The sequence below is a fragment of the Callithrix jacchus genome, chromosome 4, assembly GCF_049354715.1.
Source record: "Callithrix jacchus isolate 240 chromosome 4, calJac240_pri, whole genome shotgun sequence".
Classification (NCBI taxonomy): Eukaryota; Metazoa; Chordata; class Mammalia; order Primates; family Cebidae; genus Callithrix; species Callithrix jacchus.
Genome location: NC_133505.1, coordinates 162,079,283 through 162,100,242, shown reverse-complemented (window position 1 = coordinate 162,100,242; position 20,960 = coordinate 162,079,283). Strand labels below are relative to the sequence as shown.

Genomic DNA, 20,960 nt, shown 5'->3' with positions numbered 1-20,960 from the left:
GAAAGCTATAAAAGACTAATGTAAAGGCAGAAGAAACAATAATAAAGTAGCAAAAACACCTTCATAACTCTTGAGGTCATTATTCTAAAGACAGCAGTGACACTAGGTCATCAAGAAAAGGGTGAAATTTGGTTCAGTGTTCTTGGCCTAAGGGAGAGGATTCTGCAATATAGTCTAGAAGGATTTTCTTCTGTATATGTCTTCTTTAAAAATGTTAATATTTAAAAGAATAAATATTTACTGAACAGAAAATTTACTAAATCAAACATCTAATTACTTGATGAGGCTGGGTAAATGAGTGTGTACTATACATAGGCATTCAGGTCCTGCTTAAAAAGCAAGAAAGGGAGGTGGGGTTAGAGAGGCTGGTCAACAGATACAAAGTTACAGTTGATGGGAGGAATAAGTTCTATTGTGCAATACTGTTCCATGCACAGTAGGTGACTATAGTTAACAACAATATATTGTGTATTTCAAAATAGCCAGAAGAGAGGATTTTGAATGTTCTCACCACAAAGAAATGATAACTGAAGTGCATATGACAATTATCCTAATTTTATCATATTATTGTTCACATGTGTACAAGCATATCATAATTGGCGTAGGTCATTATTCTAAAGGCAACAGTGACCCCAGGTCATCAAGAAAAGCATGAAATTTGGTTCAGTATTCTTGGCCTAAGGAAGAGGATTGTGCAATATAGCATACCTATACATTGGTCTAAGGAAGAAGATTGTGTAGTTAGCATACCTATACATTGTGTACAGTGTATAATGATAAAATGAGGATAATTAGCATATCTACCTCAAATGTTTATCATTTCTTTGTGGTGAGAACACATAACTATTATGTGTCAATTAAAAGTAAAACATAAATAGAATAAAATCCAATATGGTTTGGCTATGTCCCCACTCAAATCTCATCTTGAATTGTAGTTCCCATAATCCCCATGTGTTGTGGTAGGGACCCAGTGGGAGGTAATTGAAACATGGGGCAGTTGCCCTGGTGCTGCTGTTCTTATGATAGTGAATGAGTTCTTATGAGATCTGAAGGTTTTATAAGGGGTGTTTCTCCCTTTTGCTGGCACTTCTCCTTGCTGCCACCATTTGAAGAAGGATATGTTTACTTTCCTATTCTACCATGATTGTAAGTTTCCTGAGGCCTCCCAGCCGTGCTGCATTGTGAGTCAATTAAACTTTCCTTTATAAATTACCCGTCTCAGGTATATTTTTATTAGCATCATGGGAACGGACTAATACAAATCTAATATCAAATTTAAAAAAGAGAGTGAAAGATTTGGTAATGACATTGGAATGTCCAACAAACTTAAAATTCCTATACTTTTAGATATTTGTAGTATCATTTAAGATATGAGTGGTTATGTGATGATTTCTGTTTGTTTTTGCTCTGTTCATAAATTTAAAATACTGAGCAAGTCTGAAGATGTACATTTTTAATGTTATTTTACATACTAAAAAAAGAATAAAGCAAGCTAACTGACATTTTGACATCATGCTATAACCTTCCCTCTAAAAGTCTGAAAAGTCTGTTGTAACATTATCTTAACTTTTTTATGAATAAATAGCAGCAGTCTTTTATATGTGTTACATATAAGAAGAAAAATTTTATCTTTCACCTACTGTATTTTATATTATAGATTCTTTTTTTCATACAGTTTGCATAACAGTTTTGCCCAGCCCTTTTAAAATATTTATTTCAACAGCATTTCTGTCCTACTATGTGGCAAATCAGGAAGAAGATAATGTAACTATAGTAGTGGCTGCCATGAGCCCCTTACTTCAGAAGGTGACATAAAATATACAAAATGGCTATTCGATGTATTTCTTCTTTCTTAAGGAATTGATAATTTTGTACAAGTTCTGAGAATTGCGTGGATTCTTTTCTCATCCAATAAAATCACCAAAAAGCTGCCTAGCCGAACCGCAGTTACCTGTCCCCTGCAGAAGAGCTTTCACTAAGACTTTGGTTAGAGGAGAGATGTTTTTTAATGGCCACAGAAAGAATGCATCTACATTTGTGTTTTAACTTTTATTAAAGGCATTGTTTATTACATGGTTTCATGTACCCTTTACTAACATAATGCCAGGAAAAAAATTTACCTCTTGGAGGCTTGGTATAACTATTGGAAAGAAAAAATTATAAATTTCATTATGTAAATCATGAGAGCTAGCATAAAATTTCTAATGATTATTAGGATTGTTAAATCTTGTGTTTTACATATATACTTCCCCTTTTCATGGTTTGGCTTTCTGTTTCTTCTTTTATAGCCTTATTTAATGAAGCCTTTTACTCTAAACTGGCATACATCTCATTTTGGAAGAACATAGAATTGAACACTAAAATAAAAATGAAAGAACAGTTTGAGAGTGTCTGTAAAAATACTCATTTGGCTGTAATCTGGGGTCTGCATTTGTGATTGTCTGTGCCTTTAAGCACATTCTGTGATAACACCTCCAGGGTTTTGAAGTGTGATGCTCGGTTGTTATTCTTGAAGGAATATAATAGTGATTTTTCCTACCCCTCCACCATACCCCACCATAATGATATGTGGGGTATGGTGGAGGGGTAGGAACCATTTCTGTTACTGGTTGGCTAGAAAGTCTTTGTGTGTCATTGCTTAATATTTTAAGTGTTTTAAAGGGTACTGTCTGTAATCATATTATCAATTTAGTCTGTCTAGGACTTTTTGCCCATAATTGCTTTAAGGACGTCACATAAATCTGTTAACACCAGCATTCATTTCTTCTGTAGTGGGGAGTTGCAAAGTAGATCAGGCTACAAATTGTCGAGGAGGTGCACCTTTTAAAGTGTGAGGAGAAATTGATTTGTCCTTGACTGAGATTGAAAAGTGAATGGGAATCCAAAAGAAATGTAATAGAAATGCAGTTTTAAACCTAGGAAAGGGGCGCTAGGCACGGTGGCTCACATCTGTAATCCCAGCACTTTGGGAGGCTGAGGCAGGTGGATCACCTGAGGTCAGGAGTTTGAGACTGGCCTGGACAACATGGTGAAATCTCATCTGTACTGAAAATACAAACATTAGCCAGGCATGATAGTAGAGCACACCTGTGATCCCAGCTCCTAGGGAGGCTGAGGCAAGAGAATTGCTTGAACCCCGGGGGCGGAGGTTGTAGTGAGCCAAGATTGTGCCACTGTACTCCAGCCTGGGCAACAGAGCAAGACTCTATCTCAAAAATAAAACAAACAAAAAAAGAAAATATAGGAAAGGAAGGTAAATTTATTTCTATTGTATTATATTAGCTTTTAGGTAGGTATGAAGTTGTATCTGTCAGGGTGGGAAAAGCTAATGTTTCAAATGTGGTTATCAGAACATATAAGTTAATGCCAAATAACCAAATTTACATTGTTTTGTGGTGTTTTAGTCCCAACACTAATTATTAAATACTTTCTATATATTAACATCATGAGACATAAGCTTTCAATTCTGCCTCTTTGTTTTTGGCACACTAATTTACTTCGTTTTAATTTTGTGAAAAATAATTATAGAAAAAAATTTAGCATTTTCCATTGACAATCCACTTGGTTTTATACATTAAGAGCATGCCACATAGAGAGCTGTCTCTTTTTAAATTTTTAGTGTATTGAAATTGTTACATTTTCTAAGACTTATTGCCTGGAACTCACCAGGTCAAGTTTTAATAACTCGTGGTAATTTAAAATAATCCATAAGTACAGTAATACCAGAGGTATGCAATTATTTTTGCTAAACTACCATGGCTAAACATATCAAACTAGATGATTTCCATACTTAAAATATGTTTAGCCTCTTATTAGTAGAGGCATTTCAGCTATGTATTTCTGAAAGATTATTTGTGTAAATCTGCCTGATTCACTTGTAAAGTAAATCTTTGCAAATTTCTAGACCCTACAGATTTGGGGAGCCAAAATCTCCCAGGCTAAAAGAGAAAGTTTTCAGCTTTACAGATACCTGAATGGCATTTGGTCATTCACTTATTCATGCATTTCTTAAATATGTACATTGTTGTAGCTACTTCGGCTATAAAGGTAGATAGGAAACGGGTCCTGCCCTTAAAGAGCATATTGTTGTTGCAGCAGAAATTGAGATAGAGTCTGTAAGTGCTATGAAGAGGCAGGTTCACAGCACAGTATTGATGCAAAGGCGGACCAGTCCACAAACCGTGTGTCTTGGTCCAGTGCCTTCTCTCTGGCTTCTGTGAGCATCTTGTTCATCCTCCCTCTTGATTATATGAGTTGGGCAAGTGGGGAGAGTGTTAGGAGAAAAAAAAACAGCTTTAATGGACCCAGAGAATTAGGACCAAGGTAGGCTCGGGGCAGGTGTTCTCTTTTGAGCCTGTTTACCATCCCTATTAAGTGCTGGGCACATTCTAGAATCTTGGCAACTGAGTTGAAGCCAGAGTTCTCTGAGCTCTGATTTAGTGTGGGAAGGGAGTCACTTCTTCCCTTGAAATCTACCTTAGCAGTGATGTTTCTTCTCATTGATGCACTCACGCCTGCCTTTTAAAATGTATAAGGTCCGAAACTGCTTTTTTTTTGTTTCTTTTAACCAAGGACTTCAAGAATCAAGTTTTGTGTTGGGTACAGGGGCACTTAACACAATATGAATTTATAGATGACAAAAGAACTGTGTTATTAAAGTTCTTTTGAATTAAGTGCCAACACTTGAGTACTGTGAGAGTGCGGTGGTAGGGTAGATGGAATGAAGAAGAAAAAGACTACAGGGACTTTTTTTTATTCCTTTTTGCTCACAAAGACAGAAGGAAAAGGGAAGAAAGCAAACAAATGGTTAGAAGGTGGAAATAGGCTGGAAAGTAGCTACTGTTAAGACATCCAGTGTTATTCATTAGGCCAGTAGGAGCTGTGGATCAACAAATACTAAGATGAGGGATGCTCTGGTCAGAGGAGTGTCCCAGAGTGCCAAGTGGAGACTGGCATTGACCCATGACTTTCTACTTGGCTAAATCTTCTTGTTTATTAAGTTAAAGGGTCTTGATGATATATAGAATCCTTTATATATATATTTAGGCTATACAGACTTAGTTAAATTTAGCTCATCTTTCATATGGTTGACTCCTGATTAGTTCTCAGTATTTCATGAGAATGTCCTTAGTCTCTAATTTAAAAACTTATTGATAGGAGTGAGTTTATGCTAAGTCTCTACAGAAATAGAAGTCATTTAGGGTCAAAATTACACAATATACTTGTAAAATTGTAAGCTAGCATTGTACTATTTGTTACTATCCCTAATTATTTGTGCATGTTAGAGTGAAACACTACCTGATGTACTGTTTGTTCATTAATGATCACCCCTGGTCTCTGGCTTTTTTGAACTGATTTTTTAAATGCACAGGTTTAAAAAGTTTAGTTTTGTTATTTTCACAAGTTATGAGCTCATTTTACTGATCTTTTTATAAACTAGATGCTTTCTGATGCAGCACCTGGGAAGCTGAGAATTGTTCATGGAGATGTATTGACATTTAAAGTAGAAAAGGCTTTTCCAGAAAGTCTTAAAAGACCCTGGGAAGATGGTAAGTGCTTTTGGGTAATTATAAAATATTTTATTTTATAGTTATTTAAATCACAAGTGTTTATTATATATTCTTTTAAAGTCTTACATTTCTATTTAAAATTATCTGAACAGAATTAATGCTACTTGCTTTCAAATTATATATTTGGTTGCTTTTTCTTAATTCTAATTCATTTGTCTAAAATTTCCAAATGTTTTGGATTCTGTGCAAATAGGCATGTGAATCACGAGGTCAAGAGATCAAGACCATCCTGGTCAACACGGTGAAACCCCGTACTAAAAATACAAAAAATTAGCTGGGCACAGTGGCGCGTGCCTGTAATCCCAGCTACTCGGGAGGCTGAGGCAGGAGAATTGCCTGAACCCAGGAGGCGGAGGTTGCGGTGAGCCGAGATCGTGCCATTGCACTCCAGCCTGGGTAACGAGCGAAACTCCATCTAAAAAAAGAAAAGAAGTGCTTTAGTAAACTAAACCATACCCAAGCCTTTGTTTTAACTTTTTCTGTTATTTTTCACATTCAATGACCAAGGCAGTCTTCATTCACAATGTTTATTAGGTACCTGCTATGTGCAGCCCTTCAGAATGCATAGATAAATAGGGTATGTTTCTTCCTATAACAAACTTTCAGAACCAATGGAGGAGTGCTTAGGACACCTCCACATCTGGCTGCCTCCATGTCTCTGGTGTTCCCAGTGACCACACTCCAGAGTGGACCGCACTTGCAGTCTCCGCCAGCTAATGGTCTCTGCTGTTCTTAGCGTGCAGACTTCAGATTTCTGCCCCAGCCCAGCCAAGCTGGAATCACAGTGCCTGTTTCAAACCTTACCTGACAGTTCTCCCACAGTCTTCCGGAGGATTTCTCTGCTCCTGTCCTCCCTGTTACCACGCCCTCCTGTGTTTCCTTTTACATTTGTGAACTTTTTCTAACTATTCTTAGCTGGTGGTTATTTTTCTACCCACTTTGTACATATGGTTGTTTCTTGGATTTTTCTTTTTGGGCAGATTTTCCGGATTACTCCATTCCTGTGGCTTCACTTACCACCTATGATGTATTGCAGACATTCACATCTTCATATTCTGCCTGTATCTCCTTCCTGGGCATCTGACTTCTGACAGCTTCATCGAGATGTCCCATAGGCACTTTAGCCTTATTGTGTCCAATATAAATTCTCATAAATTATTTTTCCTCAAACTCTTTTTCATGTATTTTTTAGGCCAGAAATTCAAGGACATTCTTTGAGTAACTGAGCAGTAATAAGTATATTTTTTTCCTCAGTTATCCACATTTGATTGTGAGAAAGCATTGCTTTCAAATAATAAATGAAATTAAAAATACTCAGCCATATCTATCAATTTTTGTTTGATGCTCTTAATAACCAGTTTGATTATGTCGTAATTGAAATTGTCTTCAGAATATATTGACGGAATTATTTCAGGTTGTTTTTTCCTCTGCCACCAGATCCTCCAAATGTACATATTATTGGAAATCTGCCTTTTAGTGTTTCAACTCCACTGATTATCAAGTGGCTTGAAAGCATGTCTTGTAGAGATGGACCTTTCGTTTATGGCAGAACTCAGATGACTTTGACTTTTCAAAAGGAAGTGGCAGAGGTAAGTTTTGACTTTTTGTGACTATTTTATCACACGTTCAAATTCCAAAGCAAAATTATAATACTGTGTTTTTACCATAGTCTGTGTTTTTAAAGTTAACATCTTATTATATGCAGAAAAGCCCAACTTTTGGCTCAGCCAAAAGTTAAACCTATGATGATGATGACAGATGTAACTGCTGTGAACTTCTGGGAAAACATGAATGATGTGGGTTAGCCAAGGAGGGAATGTAGCAGGCACAGGGATGCAACAGCCATCAATGCCATTGGAGAAAGACAAAATCTATGCCCTGTTAGCCATACCCAGGATTGGCACAGGATACCTTAAAATCGTTCCTTTAGGCTTAATGGCATGGCAGATAAAGAATATGATAATCAGTTTAGAGCTGAGAAAGAAAAGGGGATTGAGGGTCTCATTGTCTGTATAAAAATTGCACTTCACCGCTCACCTCAGCAAAGTCTGCTATGCCTGCATTCCCATGGCAGGAGTGTTCTGGGTTCACGCTAGAAAGTAAACTCTCCAGGGTAGGCAAGGGTGGTTTTTGAGCTGCAGAGATATAAGGAGGGATGTGCAGACTCTAAGTGTTTTTAAAAAAATGTTATTATGACATAGGATACAAGAGTATCCACCCATCCCTTGGTATACATAGGGAATTGGTTCCAGAACCCCCACAAATACCAAAATCTATGGATGTTCAAGTCCCTGATCTAAAACAGTATAGTATTTGCACATAACCTATGCATGTCATCCCATATACTGTAAATTATCTCTAGAGTATTTATAATGCCTAAGACAATATAAATGGAATATAAATAGTTGTTATACTGTAGTATTTGGGGAATAAAAAGGGAAAAATCTGTACATGTTCAGTACAGATGCAACCATCCTTTTTTATTCCCTGAATATTTTTGATCTGGGGTTGGTTGAATCCATTGTTATGGAACCCACAGATGCCAAGGGATGACTATATAATGTACATGGATGGCTTCATAAAGGGAACTCCTGAATCCCCACCACCCACGTTGGTAATTGAATTACCAGTACCTTTCATAGGCTATTGTATCCCTCTCTCCAATTGCATCTCCTTTCCATCCCGTGCTACTAAGATAATTACTACTGTGAATTTGGATTCATTATTCCCTTGCATAGTCTTATCACATAGATTGATATTCCTATGATGAATATACTTTAGTTTTGTCCACTTTCAACAACGGGAATCATATAATACGTATTCTCTATTCTGTATGTATTCATATAGTATGTATTCTTTTTATCCTGAACATTATTTGTAGAATTCACTGATGTTGCTCATGACTGTAGTTTGCTTAGGTAGCTATATGAACTACCCGCTATTTGACTCTGTAAAATCTTTATTTGTTCTCATGTTCGAGGACCCTGAATTAGTTTCAGTGTTCAGTTTTTACAAACAAAACTGTCATAAGCATTCCATACTATGTCAGGTAGGGCACATGGGCAGAAGTTTTCCAGCGTATTTACCTGGGAATGGAGCTGCCAATCTTTATTCTTGCACAGATAGGCTAAATTGATCTCTGAAATCATCACACCTGTTTATATTCCCACCAGCGGTGTGTATGTGCTCATTTTGCTCCCATATTCTTGCCAGTAGTAACTATTGCCAGACTTGTACACTCTTATTAATCTGAGGGTAATGGAATGTCCTTGTGTCTTATTTTGTCTTTGTAGCAAAATTGGGCACTATTGTGTGTTTACTGGCCTTTTGGGTTACTTGCTTTTTTATGTAGTGCTTGCTTTTTGCTCATCTTTCTTTTGGGTTGCTTATCTTTTTCCTATTGATTTGGAGAGTTCTCACATACTCTTCAGTACTCTTCATACTAGTCCTAAGTTAAATATATTAAGCATTTCTTCTACTCTATGGCATGTTGTTACTGTCTTTTTATGGTGTCTTTTGAAGAGCAAGCATTCTTAATTTTAAATTTATGTCTAGCGCTTTTTGTGTCTTGTTGAGGAAACCCTTTTATATCTTGAGTTCATGAAGAATTCTTTTAACTTCTAGAAGCTTTATGTTTACCTTCCACATTTACATCTATATCTATTGTCCACCTGAGATTGATTTCTCTGTATTGTGAAGTAGGCGCCAGTTTTACTGTTTTTAACTTAGAAGTCCCAATTAACCTAGCTCCATTTGATCACAAGTTGGCCCTCATTTATCCCTGTCAGCACCTCGGTCATAATGGTGAAAGACCATATAAGCTTTGGTCTGATTAGAGACATCAAGAAAAAAATGACATGAAATCTAGGAAGCAGAGGGCCCCTATAGGACAGAGAGGAAGGGGTCCTTGGGAAGAACAGTTAGTCCAGATCGAAGCCTAATAAAGGCGAATTTGATAAAAACTACTGTCAAGTTTGCATACAGTGAAAGAAAAGGTACAAAAACTCAAGAGTTGAAAATTGAATTCATGATAAATGAATAGAAAACTAAATATAACAGGGAGTGAAACAAGGGAAATATACCATTTTTGAAATGAGAAGTACAAAAATATTATTTGGAGATAATTATTTTGAAAACCTAAGAAAAAATGAGAGACATATATGAAAATAACTACAAAACCTTACTGAGAATCTCAAGGTTACTGAGATAAATCAAGAGAAATACCATAGCCCCAGAAGGAAGCATGATTATTGTAAAGATGCTAATTTTTCCAAGAATTCTGTATATTTAATTATAATTATCAAAGAATTTATCTTGAAATACGAAGCTCTAAGTATCTGGAGGAACAGGCCTGCAAGAATACATAAGAAGTGTTGAAAAAGGAGAGTGATAAGAGAAGACTTGCTTATCATCTGCTAAAATGTATGATGAAGCTTTAATAATTAAAGCAGTATGACAAGCGGCACATGACAGAGCGACTTTTAGACTAGAAAGCCCAGTGCAGACACCTTAGCAGCATATGATAATTGTCAGACCAAAAATCAGCAGTGAAGGAAAGAATCAAGTAAATACATGGATATTCGGTTAACTGTTAAGAAAAAAAAAGTTGGTAACTCACCATACATAAAAATTAATTCTAATTGTTATGTTTTCAAATTCACCACCCTTTTCTGCATTGTCTAGTTCATTAATTTTATGCAATGTATTTTTCATTCAAGATACTGTATTTTTATCTCTGTAAGTTCCATTGGATCTTTGGATCTTCTCTTTCTGTCCTCATTGTGTTCGTGCCTTCCTTGGCATTTTCGTACATATGTATGATATTTAAAGTAGATGTTTTGGCCAGGTGTGCTGGCTCACACCTGTAATCTCAACACTTTGGGAGGCTAAGGTGGGAGGATTGCTTGAACCCAGAGTTGGAGACCAGCCTGGGCAACATAGGGAGACCTCATCTCTACAAAAAATAAATAAATAAATAAATTAGCCAGCCCTAGTGTCATGTGCCTGTGGTCCTGGCTATTCAGGAGGCTGAGGTAGGAGGATCACCTAAGCCCAGGAGATAAGACCACAGTGAGCCATAATCACGTCACTGCACTCCTCCAGCCTGGGCGACAGAGCAAGACCCTGTCTCAAAAAAATTGAATAATAAAAATAAATAAATAAAGTAGCTGTTTTAAGATCCTTGACTGCTAATTTCATTACCTCTGTCATTGCTGTTTTAGTGGTTGATTTCTCCTCCCTTGCTATGGGTTCTATTTGTTTCTTTGAAAGCCTGGTATCTTGTAACAAAACAGGAATTGTGAGAGGTTTTTTTAATGCTGATGAGGGCTGGGTTTTGTGGTATTGGGTTGAATTTTGGGTTTGTTCTGACACAGATGAGATCTCTTGAGGCTTTTATTGTTCTGGTGGATCCAGGGTAGCTTTTAATTTGGGGCTAATTGAGCCCCAGTACCAAGTCATGACCTTTCTGAGTACGGCACCCAACGTCCTGCCTGTATCAGGGCCTCTTGAGCCATGTAAGCCCCAATTGCTCCTGCCTTCCCCTGGTTCTAGTTCAGCCTCCCAATCAGGGAGGTACCCACGTGTGTGCATTTTCCATATATCTGGTAGTCTACCCCACAAATTTCGCCTGTTGAGTACTCCCGGATCTCCAGCTCTGGTTCCCTGCATCGAGGAGACCTCTAGACTCAGTTTGTGCTCCCCTTGCCTCCGCTGCAGCCCAGAAAGGGCCTCCAGGCCTCTGCAAGCTGGGCATCTAAGGCTCATCTCCTTTCCATTTCAGTGACGACAGACCTGTTCTGCCTGTTGTCCAGTATATGAAAACTCTTGTTTCCTATGACTTATTCAGCTTTACAGTTATTTCAGAACAAAACTTTTTAATTTTTCAATTTGTTTGAAATCTATAGACTCTACTGTTAAATAAGCTTAATTCTTTAAATGCCTTTCTCTCCAATAATTTGAGTGTATCATAGGAATTTCATTTCTTATATCTGTCCCTCTCTTTTTACCCTTGTTCCTGTTTAGGGCAATCATTTCCGACGAGAGCAGTTTTGACTTATCTACACCTCAGGGATATTTGGCAATGTCTGACACGTTTTTGGTTGTTACACCCAGGAGGGGGCTTTTGGTCTCTAGTGGATAGAAGGTTAGGGATACCTGGAAACATTCTTCGGTGTGCAGCAGAGCCTCCCACAATGAAGAACTACCCAACATTAATTAGCGCAATGTCATTTTTGCCAAGGTTGAAAAACTTTCCTTTAGATTTTTTGGCCATATAATCTTTCTCTCAGTAGTCTTAGAACTTTCCGTCATAATAACTAGGACCCTTTTGTGTTTGCTAGGAACCCTGAGATGATACCAACACTTTCCTTAAGGTCTCTGTCATTTCCTCTTGGTGAACCTGCTAATTCTCTTCTGTTGGTTTGAATTGGGCCCATGCTGAGTTTTCTTTGTCATTTTATTTGGATATGTTGGTTCTGACAGAAACTATTCTTGTTTCCTCTGCACTTATACAACTTCTGACACCAGATGTGTGGGTTTTTTCCACAGCAAGCAATTTCCAATTCTCCAAACACCAGCTGGGCATCCTAGAGTTTAATTCAATTTCGACACTGTCCACTTGTTTTTAGTGTTAGATCCCACAAGTTAAGGGCCACGTCTGCAAGACTACTCCTCACTTCAGATGAAAGTCACAAATCTGGGCCTCCAGTAGTTCTGAGCAACCAGCGATAAAATTAATCAGATGTTTCCATGACCCCCTCCTCAGTTAAATCATTTGTCAGATTGACTCAAAAACTCAGGGAAACACTTTACCTATATTGAAGTAATGGGTAATCAGTAGGTCTCAGTGACCAGCCCCATCTTGAGCTACCTAGAGGCCTCATCCTAAGTTATCTCATTACTGTAAATTCTGGGGGACTTGTAAATTTAAAAAACGACATGCCTATCACTCAGGAAATTTCAGGGGTATTAGGAGGTGTGTGCAAGGAACCAGGGACAAAGTCCAATTATATTTCTTCCTATACCACATCTTTGGATTTATTTTTCTCAGCTGACATGATTATTTTGGTATTTCTGTTCTTGAGTAACACAATAGAGATACAAAATACTATGTACTCTATTTGTGTGGGGGGAAACACAAAGAAATAGGGACTTAAGAAGAGATGGAGTAATATTTTCAGTGACTCAATGTCAGTTGTGGTTATTAGTGTTGCTTTGACTTCAGCATATGCAGCTCTTCTTCTTTAACATAAAAAGTTGATTTTAGTTAAATTTCAGCATGAATATTGAGAAGAGTTTATATGGAGTCTATAATGTATGGAATACCTTAGAAGTCTGGGTAACACTGGTCCTCTGATTTTCATGTTTTGCAAGTGAAAGTTTCAGTGAAAGAATATGTAGTATATTATTCTGTTCTATGCACTGCTGTAAAGAGATACCTGAGACTGGATATAAAAAAATAAAAAGAGGTTTAATTGGCTCACGTTTCTGCAGCTCTACAGGAAGTACAGATGGGGAGACCTCAGGAAACTTAGTCATGGTGGAAGGCAAAGGGGAAGCAGGCATGGCTTACATGGCTGGAGCAGCAGGAAGAGAGAGGGAGGGGAGGGGCTACACACTTTGTAACAACCAGTTCTCCTGAGAAATCACTCACTGTTGTGAGAACAAATCTGCCCCCTTGATCCAGTCACCTTTCACCAGACCCCTTCTCAAACTTGGGGATTACAATTTGACATGAGATTTGGGCAGGGGCACCAATTCAAACCCTTTCATATAGCTGCATTTTCTTATATGCCATTTGCTCTTCACATGGTTGTATATGTAATTTTATGTCTTAGCCACAGAAAGCTCTTTTTAACATTTACTTTGTTTGGCCTTGCGAACTACAAAACAGAAATAAATGAGCACTGTTGTCTTATTCCTGTCTCTAGGACTACAGGATCTAAATGTAAGAATTTAGCTCGTAGATATTAAGGGACATATAGATAGTATAAAGTTACAGCTCATAAAATAGAATCAGACTCTTAAGCTGTAAGTGAGAACTTATCCCATCTAGCCTCATTTTATTAATATAAGTGATGAACTGAGGCTCAAAAGGGATTAATGCCTTCCAAAAGGTCGTGAAGCAGTTACAGGGAAAGCCGAACTCGAGTACAGTTAGTGTGTTTTGTGCCAAAGTCATGATGTTCGAGTTCTTGATGTTGCTGGCCTTGTGTTCTTTCCTTTCTGGGTCCAGTATCAGCCTTTTTTTCTCCTACCATCTCCAGAGGACTCTGGCTGTTTATGGGTACATCCCTAGCAGGGAGGGAGTCACCTTTCCATTAATTACATTACATAGTTCTCATTGTCCCTGATACATGGCTGCTTAGCTTCTCAATTGTACGTGTAATTTTTCCACTTGTACTTAAAATTATTTTAGATTAATAAGAAAACACTGTCCTTGTAAATTGTTTGACCCCTTGTTTTTCTCATACTCCATCAAAATGCTTTTTAAAAACTCAAGGGTTAGAGGTGTCCTTTTAATGAAAAATTAAATAGTTTGGTGTCCTGACCTTTTGTTGCAAAAATCATCTATCTTACAATGGATGTTAAATTTTCATAGCTTTCCCTGTAGTATATCTATCACAGAAACAGCAATGTATATTTGAGGTTGATAGACCGTTTAAGTTTTATGCCAGCTTTGAATGAAATCTTTTGTAGACCTTTCTGGTCTGTGATAAGAATTTTTCGTTAATGAGTTAGGGACAGCTCTGTGTGCTGCTTTCTTCTAAATTGAAATATATGATTCACATGTTTTCATCTCTACAGCCTGGGGCTATATGCTACAAAGACTGAATTGAATAGGTCAAGTTAATGGATTAAGACACATATTCCCCTGACATTTCTGGCTGTGTGCATAGCATTCTAAGTGAAATATACTTAAATAAGATCTTTTTTGAATCGTGCCATTTGGATATTAAAATTTTGCAATGCATTTTAAATTTTTGAATCTTTTGCCAGTAGTAAGATTAAGCTCCTTTTTCACTTTATGAAGAACTAGAAGTATTTTTGACCATTTGATCCATAAGCTTATTCTTTAACTTAAATCTCTACTTCTGTCATTTTTTGTAGCTGCATGAGAGTATATATATCTTGGTTTTACATTTTAGTAAGGAAGGTTATATTTTGTCTTAATATGCTATAGTAACTCATCACTTATCTTGAACACAACATCACAATAATTTCAACTCTCCAAACAGACAAGAGCCAGACAGTTTAAAATAAAAAGGTCAGGAGGAAGGGGTATGAGATGAAAGATTGGCTTTCAGTACAATCTGTAACTTTGCCCACAGAAGTTTCTTCCTTTACTCACACATAACCTATTTTTTAATCTTCCTTAAGGCAAAGCTTTAATAAGGTAAATTATACAGTTTTCATGTCCACAGCAGGCTACAAGCAGCAAAGTAGAAGAAGTGATTAGACCATGTGGGTACATTGCAGTGAAGCGGAAAACCCAGCAGCCACAAACACAACTCAGAAAGCACCATGTCTTTTACTGTGAAGCAGTGGGGCCCCTGCCTGCCTACCTAGCCCCAGGATTATTCCAGTAATCATTGGTGTTTGTAATGTTGCCCCTGAATCATTCAAAAGAGTGTTAGAATGTCCTTTGAGCTCTTAAGAACACAGAGAAAGCAAGATACATTTTAGGAAGATAAGCATCCCTAAGCTTTTTTACCCACCACTCAGCTCTCTGTTGAATTTTAACATATTGCCATATTTTTTAAAGAAATAAAATGTTCATATATTTGGAGCCCTCTTCTATCCCCTTTCTTTCCCTCCTATGAGTTGTACCATCTTAAACGTCATCATCGCCATTTCCATGCATATTTTCTCCTGGTACTGAATATAAGTAACACACTAGACACTACACACACACACACACACACTCCCTCTCTCTTCTCTCTCTCTCTCTCTCTCTCTCTCTCACACACACACACACACACAAAGAAGGAGAGAGAGACTAAATTATAGGAGTAATCTTTTCAAGTTTTTGTTTGTTTTTTTGGTTTTTGGGGTTTTTTTTTTTTGTGAGACAGGGACTTATTCTGTTGCCAGGCTGGAGTACAGGTGCACCATCTTGACTTACTGCAACTTCCACCTCCTGGGTGGAGGTGATTCTCTTGCCTCAGCCTCTCATGTAGCTGGGACTACAGGAGCGCACCACCACGCTTTATTCTCCTGCCTCAGCCTCTTGTGTAGCTGGGACTATAGGTGTGCACCACCATGCCTGGCTAATTTCTGTATTTTTTAGTAGAGATGGAGTTTCACCATGGTGGCCAGGATGGTCTCAATCTCTTGACCTCGTGATCCGCCCATCTCAGCCTCCCAAAGTGCTGGGATTATAGGCGTGAGCCACCTCGCCCAGCCTCAAGTTTTTATATAAATGACATTATACTGTACAAATTTTCTGTGGCTTGATTATTTTTTATTCCATTTTGGGATTCCAACTATGTTGATAACCTTTGCTATTTATTTTAACTATTATTTCATATCCCATTATCAAAATTATCACAGTTTATTTTTCCATTCACCTCTTGATAGATTTTTATTAATTTTTGCATTTTTTGACATGACGCATAATGCCACAATGAATATTTTTATATCTATCTTCTTTGTAAGCATGTATGCTGTGCTCTAGGATGTGTTCTTAGAGACCTAGAGGGCATGAGGGTTTACACAGCTTCAGCTCTGCTCTGTATTGCCAGATGATGCCACAAGTGCTTGTACAGATTTCCTCTCTCACTAGCAGTATCTGAAAGTTTCTGTAGCTGCAGATACTCTCCAATGTTAGGTTCTATTTGGATTTTTTCAAAATTATATCTAATGATCTAATTTGCATATTCCTACTTTGTCCTGTGGTTGAGCATAGTTTATGATTATGGTTTATTTGGATTTTTTTATGTGAGTTGCCTTATATATTCTGTTAGCTGTTTATCTTATGATTATTGATGTATAGGAGTTTCATCTGTATTCTGAACACTTAAAAGTTTCAAATACTTTCTCATAGTCTGTGACTTATAAACATTTATAGTGTTTTTATTATACAGAAATTAACAATTTTAATAGAGCAAAGCATGGTAGTTTGTTATTGTTGTTATTGTTGAGGGCATCTTGCTGTGTTGCCCAGGCTGGTCTTGAACTCCTCCTAGCCTCTGGCAATCCTCCTGCTTTGGCTTTCCAAAGCACTGAATTACAGGCATGAGCCACTGTGCCCAGCCAAGTGCAAAAAAAAAAATAAATATGTATATTATATTTTATAAATATATATATTTATATATTTATAAATATATATTTATTTTTAATAATAAATAATATATTTTAAATATATTTATAAATAATAAATAATATATTTTAAATATATTTTAGTATTTAATTTTTAATATTAGATTTTATATAAAAATTATAATTTTTTAATAATATATATAATATATAATATAATATATGTATATATATCTTTTCTTATATGGCTCTGCTTTTGCATCTTTAAGAAATTCTTCCCTACCATGGAGGTCGTAGATATTTACATCTAAAAATTTTAAAGTTTGCTTTTCACTTACTGTTAATTTGCTTAGTTTATTTTTGGTTATGGTGTGAGATTGGGACCTACTGTTTTCTCCTATAGATATCCAGTTATACCAATGTCACTTATTGAATGATTCATCCTTTTCTGTTAGCAGTTGCTACATTGCATGTATCGTATTTTGAATATCTGCATATGCTTGGATCTGTTTCTAAGGCATTTGTTTCATTGATCTGTCTTACACTGTTTAAAATGTGTCTTTAACCTGTTACCGTATCTGCATCAATTTGATATATGGTAGGGTGAGCTCCCTTATCCTTGTTGGTATTCTTCAGGAGTATCCTGGCCATTCTTGGTCTTAGATAAATTTTATATGGAATTTAATTTTAAAAGTATATGTAATACACATGGAAATTAATTTTTAAAATTCTGTTGAACTTTTTTTGCAATTGCATTGCATTTATGAATTAATTTAAATATATCTAGTTAATTACAAAACAAAAATGTTTGAGTGCTTAAAAGAGTAAATCACTAGGCTTTTACAAAAATTATTTGTCAAGAACAGCCAATTCCCCAAGAGTTCTGAATACTCAAGGTTTTATTATATTAAATGAAAAAAAGCACACCATTTAAAACTTCATTCATATATTGGGGTGATTCAGAAAATTAAGTATTTAAGCATCTTTCATTTTTCGTTATACTTGCTAATTTCTACATCAAATATTTATCAATTGCTTGTTTTATGTAGGACCTTCTGCCATAGAATATAACGGTGGTTTGAAAATCCCAACAGCCAGTGGTAGAACAAATGTTATTATTTTTTAGTGCATTATATTTGCCATAACTCACACTTCTTAGGTGTACCTCAGTTGATGTTGGAGGAAAACATTCCCCATGTTTGCTGCATGTCATGTGTCAGATAGCCTATCCTTTTCAGATTTGCCTCAAAAAGTCCACGTGGTGTTCAGAAATAATGGAATGTTGACTCTCTTTCATCTATTCGGGCTGAACTAATTACTTGCTAAAATTCATTTTTGTCTCTCTCTAGAGACTTGCAGCCACTACAGGAAGCAAACAGCGTAGTCGCCTCTCTGTTATGGCTCAGTACCTCTGCAATGTTCGACACATCTTTACTATTCCAGGACGAGCTTTTGTCCCCAAACCAGAGGTGAGTTTCTGCTTGTTTGTTGCAGTATATCAGAATTAGGACCTTTGTTCCCCTGAGATATGTCAACCTTATTCGGGAGAAGTACAGTGTTTGCACATAAACAAAGGTTAGATCCTAAAGGATGCAAACACTGTACTTCTCCTTAATAAGAACCACAAAAATCATAGTATGAATACCTAGTTCTTGTTATAATTGTTCTTCACCTTAGGTAGGGTGACTGAATGTTTAGGTTCATGCATGTTACCCTGGTGGTAGTATCTTTCATCATCTTCGTCATCATAATTTACTCTAAAAGTATCCCCGTATGGAAGATAAGTTACATGGACACCCAATATTTGAGAAAAGAAAGAAAATACTTCTGTGATTTCTGATAGAGGCCTCTACCTAAAGCTACATCAAACATTATTATGATTTTTTTAACACTTTTTTGGGAGACCTTATTATGTTAGTGTTATTTGTGATAAATCATCTGCAGAAAAAACAGTTGAATATTAAACTAGGCTTTGACTATTATATGCTAGTTACATGAGTAAGTGCTAGTTATAGAAACAGAGTTTCTCTGCCAAAAATTAAAATTAAAAAGCTGGTATCAATTTTAGCAAAACCACTGCTTGGTGAGTTACTGCAAGATGTGTGATATAAAAAACTCACGTTTTTCTTCAGTGAATGTATATTGAGCATTTACTGTTTGAAAATGGGCTGGGCAGCAAGGGGGAACAACAGGGATATGAGCCTAATCAGATACAGAGTCTGCCTTCAGGGAATTCACAGCCTCATGAGGAATAGAAATTTCTCATTGGTCCCTAAAACTCTCAAATATAAGGTCTTGCAGAGTTTCTCTTACGTCATGTATCCTTTATAAATAACAAGAGATAGCATGAAAAAATTTGCATTATGTGACTATACATTTAGATACAGATTATAGATTTAGAATGGGGACCCCAACCAATAGTGTTAGATCTACTTGTCTGTCTTGAAGCACACGATGAGTGATCTCCATGCTCTTCGCTGCCACCTTCATACTTCCTCTGCCATTTGGCCAGTTAGCTGGGCATTCAGGTGACTAGGAAGTCAGGCCATCTTTCACTTACGTAACAGACGTAATTGTCAGCTTTTTCTAAAACGAGCTCAGGGAGCTTGCTATCAGTGCCACCCTCAAATTTCAGAGACATTGCAAATGACTTTTCCCAGAATAATTAGCTCCAAGACAGAATTTGATGACTGGAGATACTTTATAGGTTATCTTCAAATTTAAAACGTGTGCTTTCAGGGACTTTCTCTACTAGTACAGGTGGCCATTCTAATGAAAAAGAAACCAAAAAACCAGTGACCATGTAGCTTGCTTTCTTCTCGTCATCCATATCTGTGTGCATAACATTTTAAATAGTGTTAAGACTCATTATTTTTTATTATATATACTTTAAGTTTCGGGGTACATGTGCAAAACATGCAGGTTTGTTACATAGGTATACACATGCCATGGTGGTTTGCTGCATCCATCACCCTGTCATCTACATTAGGTATTTCTCCTAATGCTGTCCCTCCCCTATTCCCCCCTCCACTATCCCTTCCCTAGTCCCCCACCCCTCAACAGACCCCAGTGTGTGATGTTCCCTTCCCTGTGTCCATGTGTTCTCGTTGTTCAGCACCCACTTGTGAGTGAGAACATGTGGTGTTTGGTTTTCTGTTTTTATGGCAGTTTTCTGAGAATGATGGTTTCCAGTTTTATCTGTGTGTCTGCAAAGGATATGAACTCATCCTTTTTATGGCTGCTTACTATTCCATTGTGTATATGTGCCACATTTTCTTTATCCAGTCTACCACTGATGGGCATTTGGATTGGTTCCAAGTATTTGCTATTGTGAACAGTGCCACAGTAAACATATATGTGCATGTCTCTTTATAACAGTGATTTATAATCCTTTGGGTATATACCCAATAATGGGATTGCTGGGTCAAATGGTATTTCTGTTTCTGGATCCTTGAGGAATTGCCACACTGACTTCCACAATGGTTGAACTAATTTACACTCCCACTAGCAGTGTAAAGTGTTTTTTTTCTCCACCTCCTCTCCAGCATCTGTTGTTTCCTGATTTTTTTTAATGATCACCATTCTAACTCATGTGCGATGGTGTTGCAATGTGGTTTTGATTTGTATTTCTCTAACAACTAATGATGATGAGCTTTTTTTCATATGTTTATTGGCTGCATGAATGTCTTCTTTTGAGAAGTATCTGTTCATATCCTTCGCCCACTTTTTGGTGGAGTTTTTTTTTCTTGTAAGTTTGTTTAAGTTCTCCATAGATTCTGGGTATTAACTCTTTGTCAGATGGGTAGATTGCAAATTTTTTTTCCCATTCTGTTGGTTGCTGGTTCACTCTATTGATAGTTTCTTTTGCTGTGCAGAAGCTTTTAAGTTTAATTAGATCCCATTTGTCCACTTTGGTATTTGTTGCCATTGCTTTTGGCATTTCAGTCATGAAGTCCTTGCCCATGCATATGTCCCGAATGGTATTGCCTAGGTTTTCTTCTAGGGTTTTTATGGTGTTAGGCCTCATGTTTAAATCTTTAATCCATCTAGAGTTAATTTTTGTATAAGCTGTAAGGAAGGAATATAGTTTCAGCTTTCTGGATATGACTAGCCAGTTGTTCCAACACCATT

The 20,960-nt window shown here is 36.9% G+C and overlaps 1 protein-coding gene across 4 annotated transcripts in view; it reads left to right on the top strand.

Annotated features, from left to right (window-relative positions):
- The window catches only part of TFB1M (transcription factor B1, mitochondrial), a 59,565-nt gene that overhangs the window by 8,452 nt on the left and 30,153 nt on the right, over positions 1-20,960 (top strand). For 2 of the 4 annotated variants that reach the window (XR_013534638.1, XM_017971506.4), the window contains exons 3-5: positions 5,441-5,549; positions 7,008-7,159; positions 18,179-18,298. Coding sequence is in view for 3 of the 4 variants with exons in the window: in XM_017971506.4 (XP_017826995.1) it covers positions 5,441-5,549; positions 7,008-7,159; positions 18,179-18,298 (381 nt within the window). In the remaining variant the exon portion in view is untranslated. Of the gene's footprint in view, positions 1-4,416; positions 4,536-5,440; positions 5,550-7,007; positions 7,160-18,178; positions 18,299-20,960 lie in introns of those variants that run through there. The other 2 variants (XM_035297020.3, XM_054254556.2) reach the window with 2 other exon arrangements.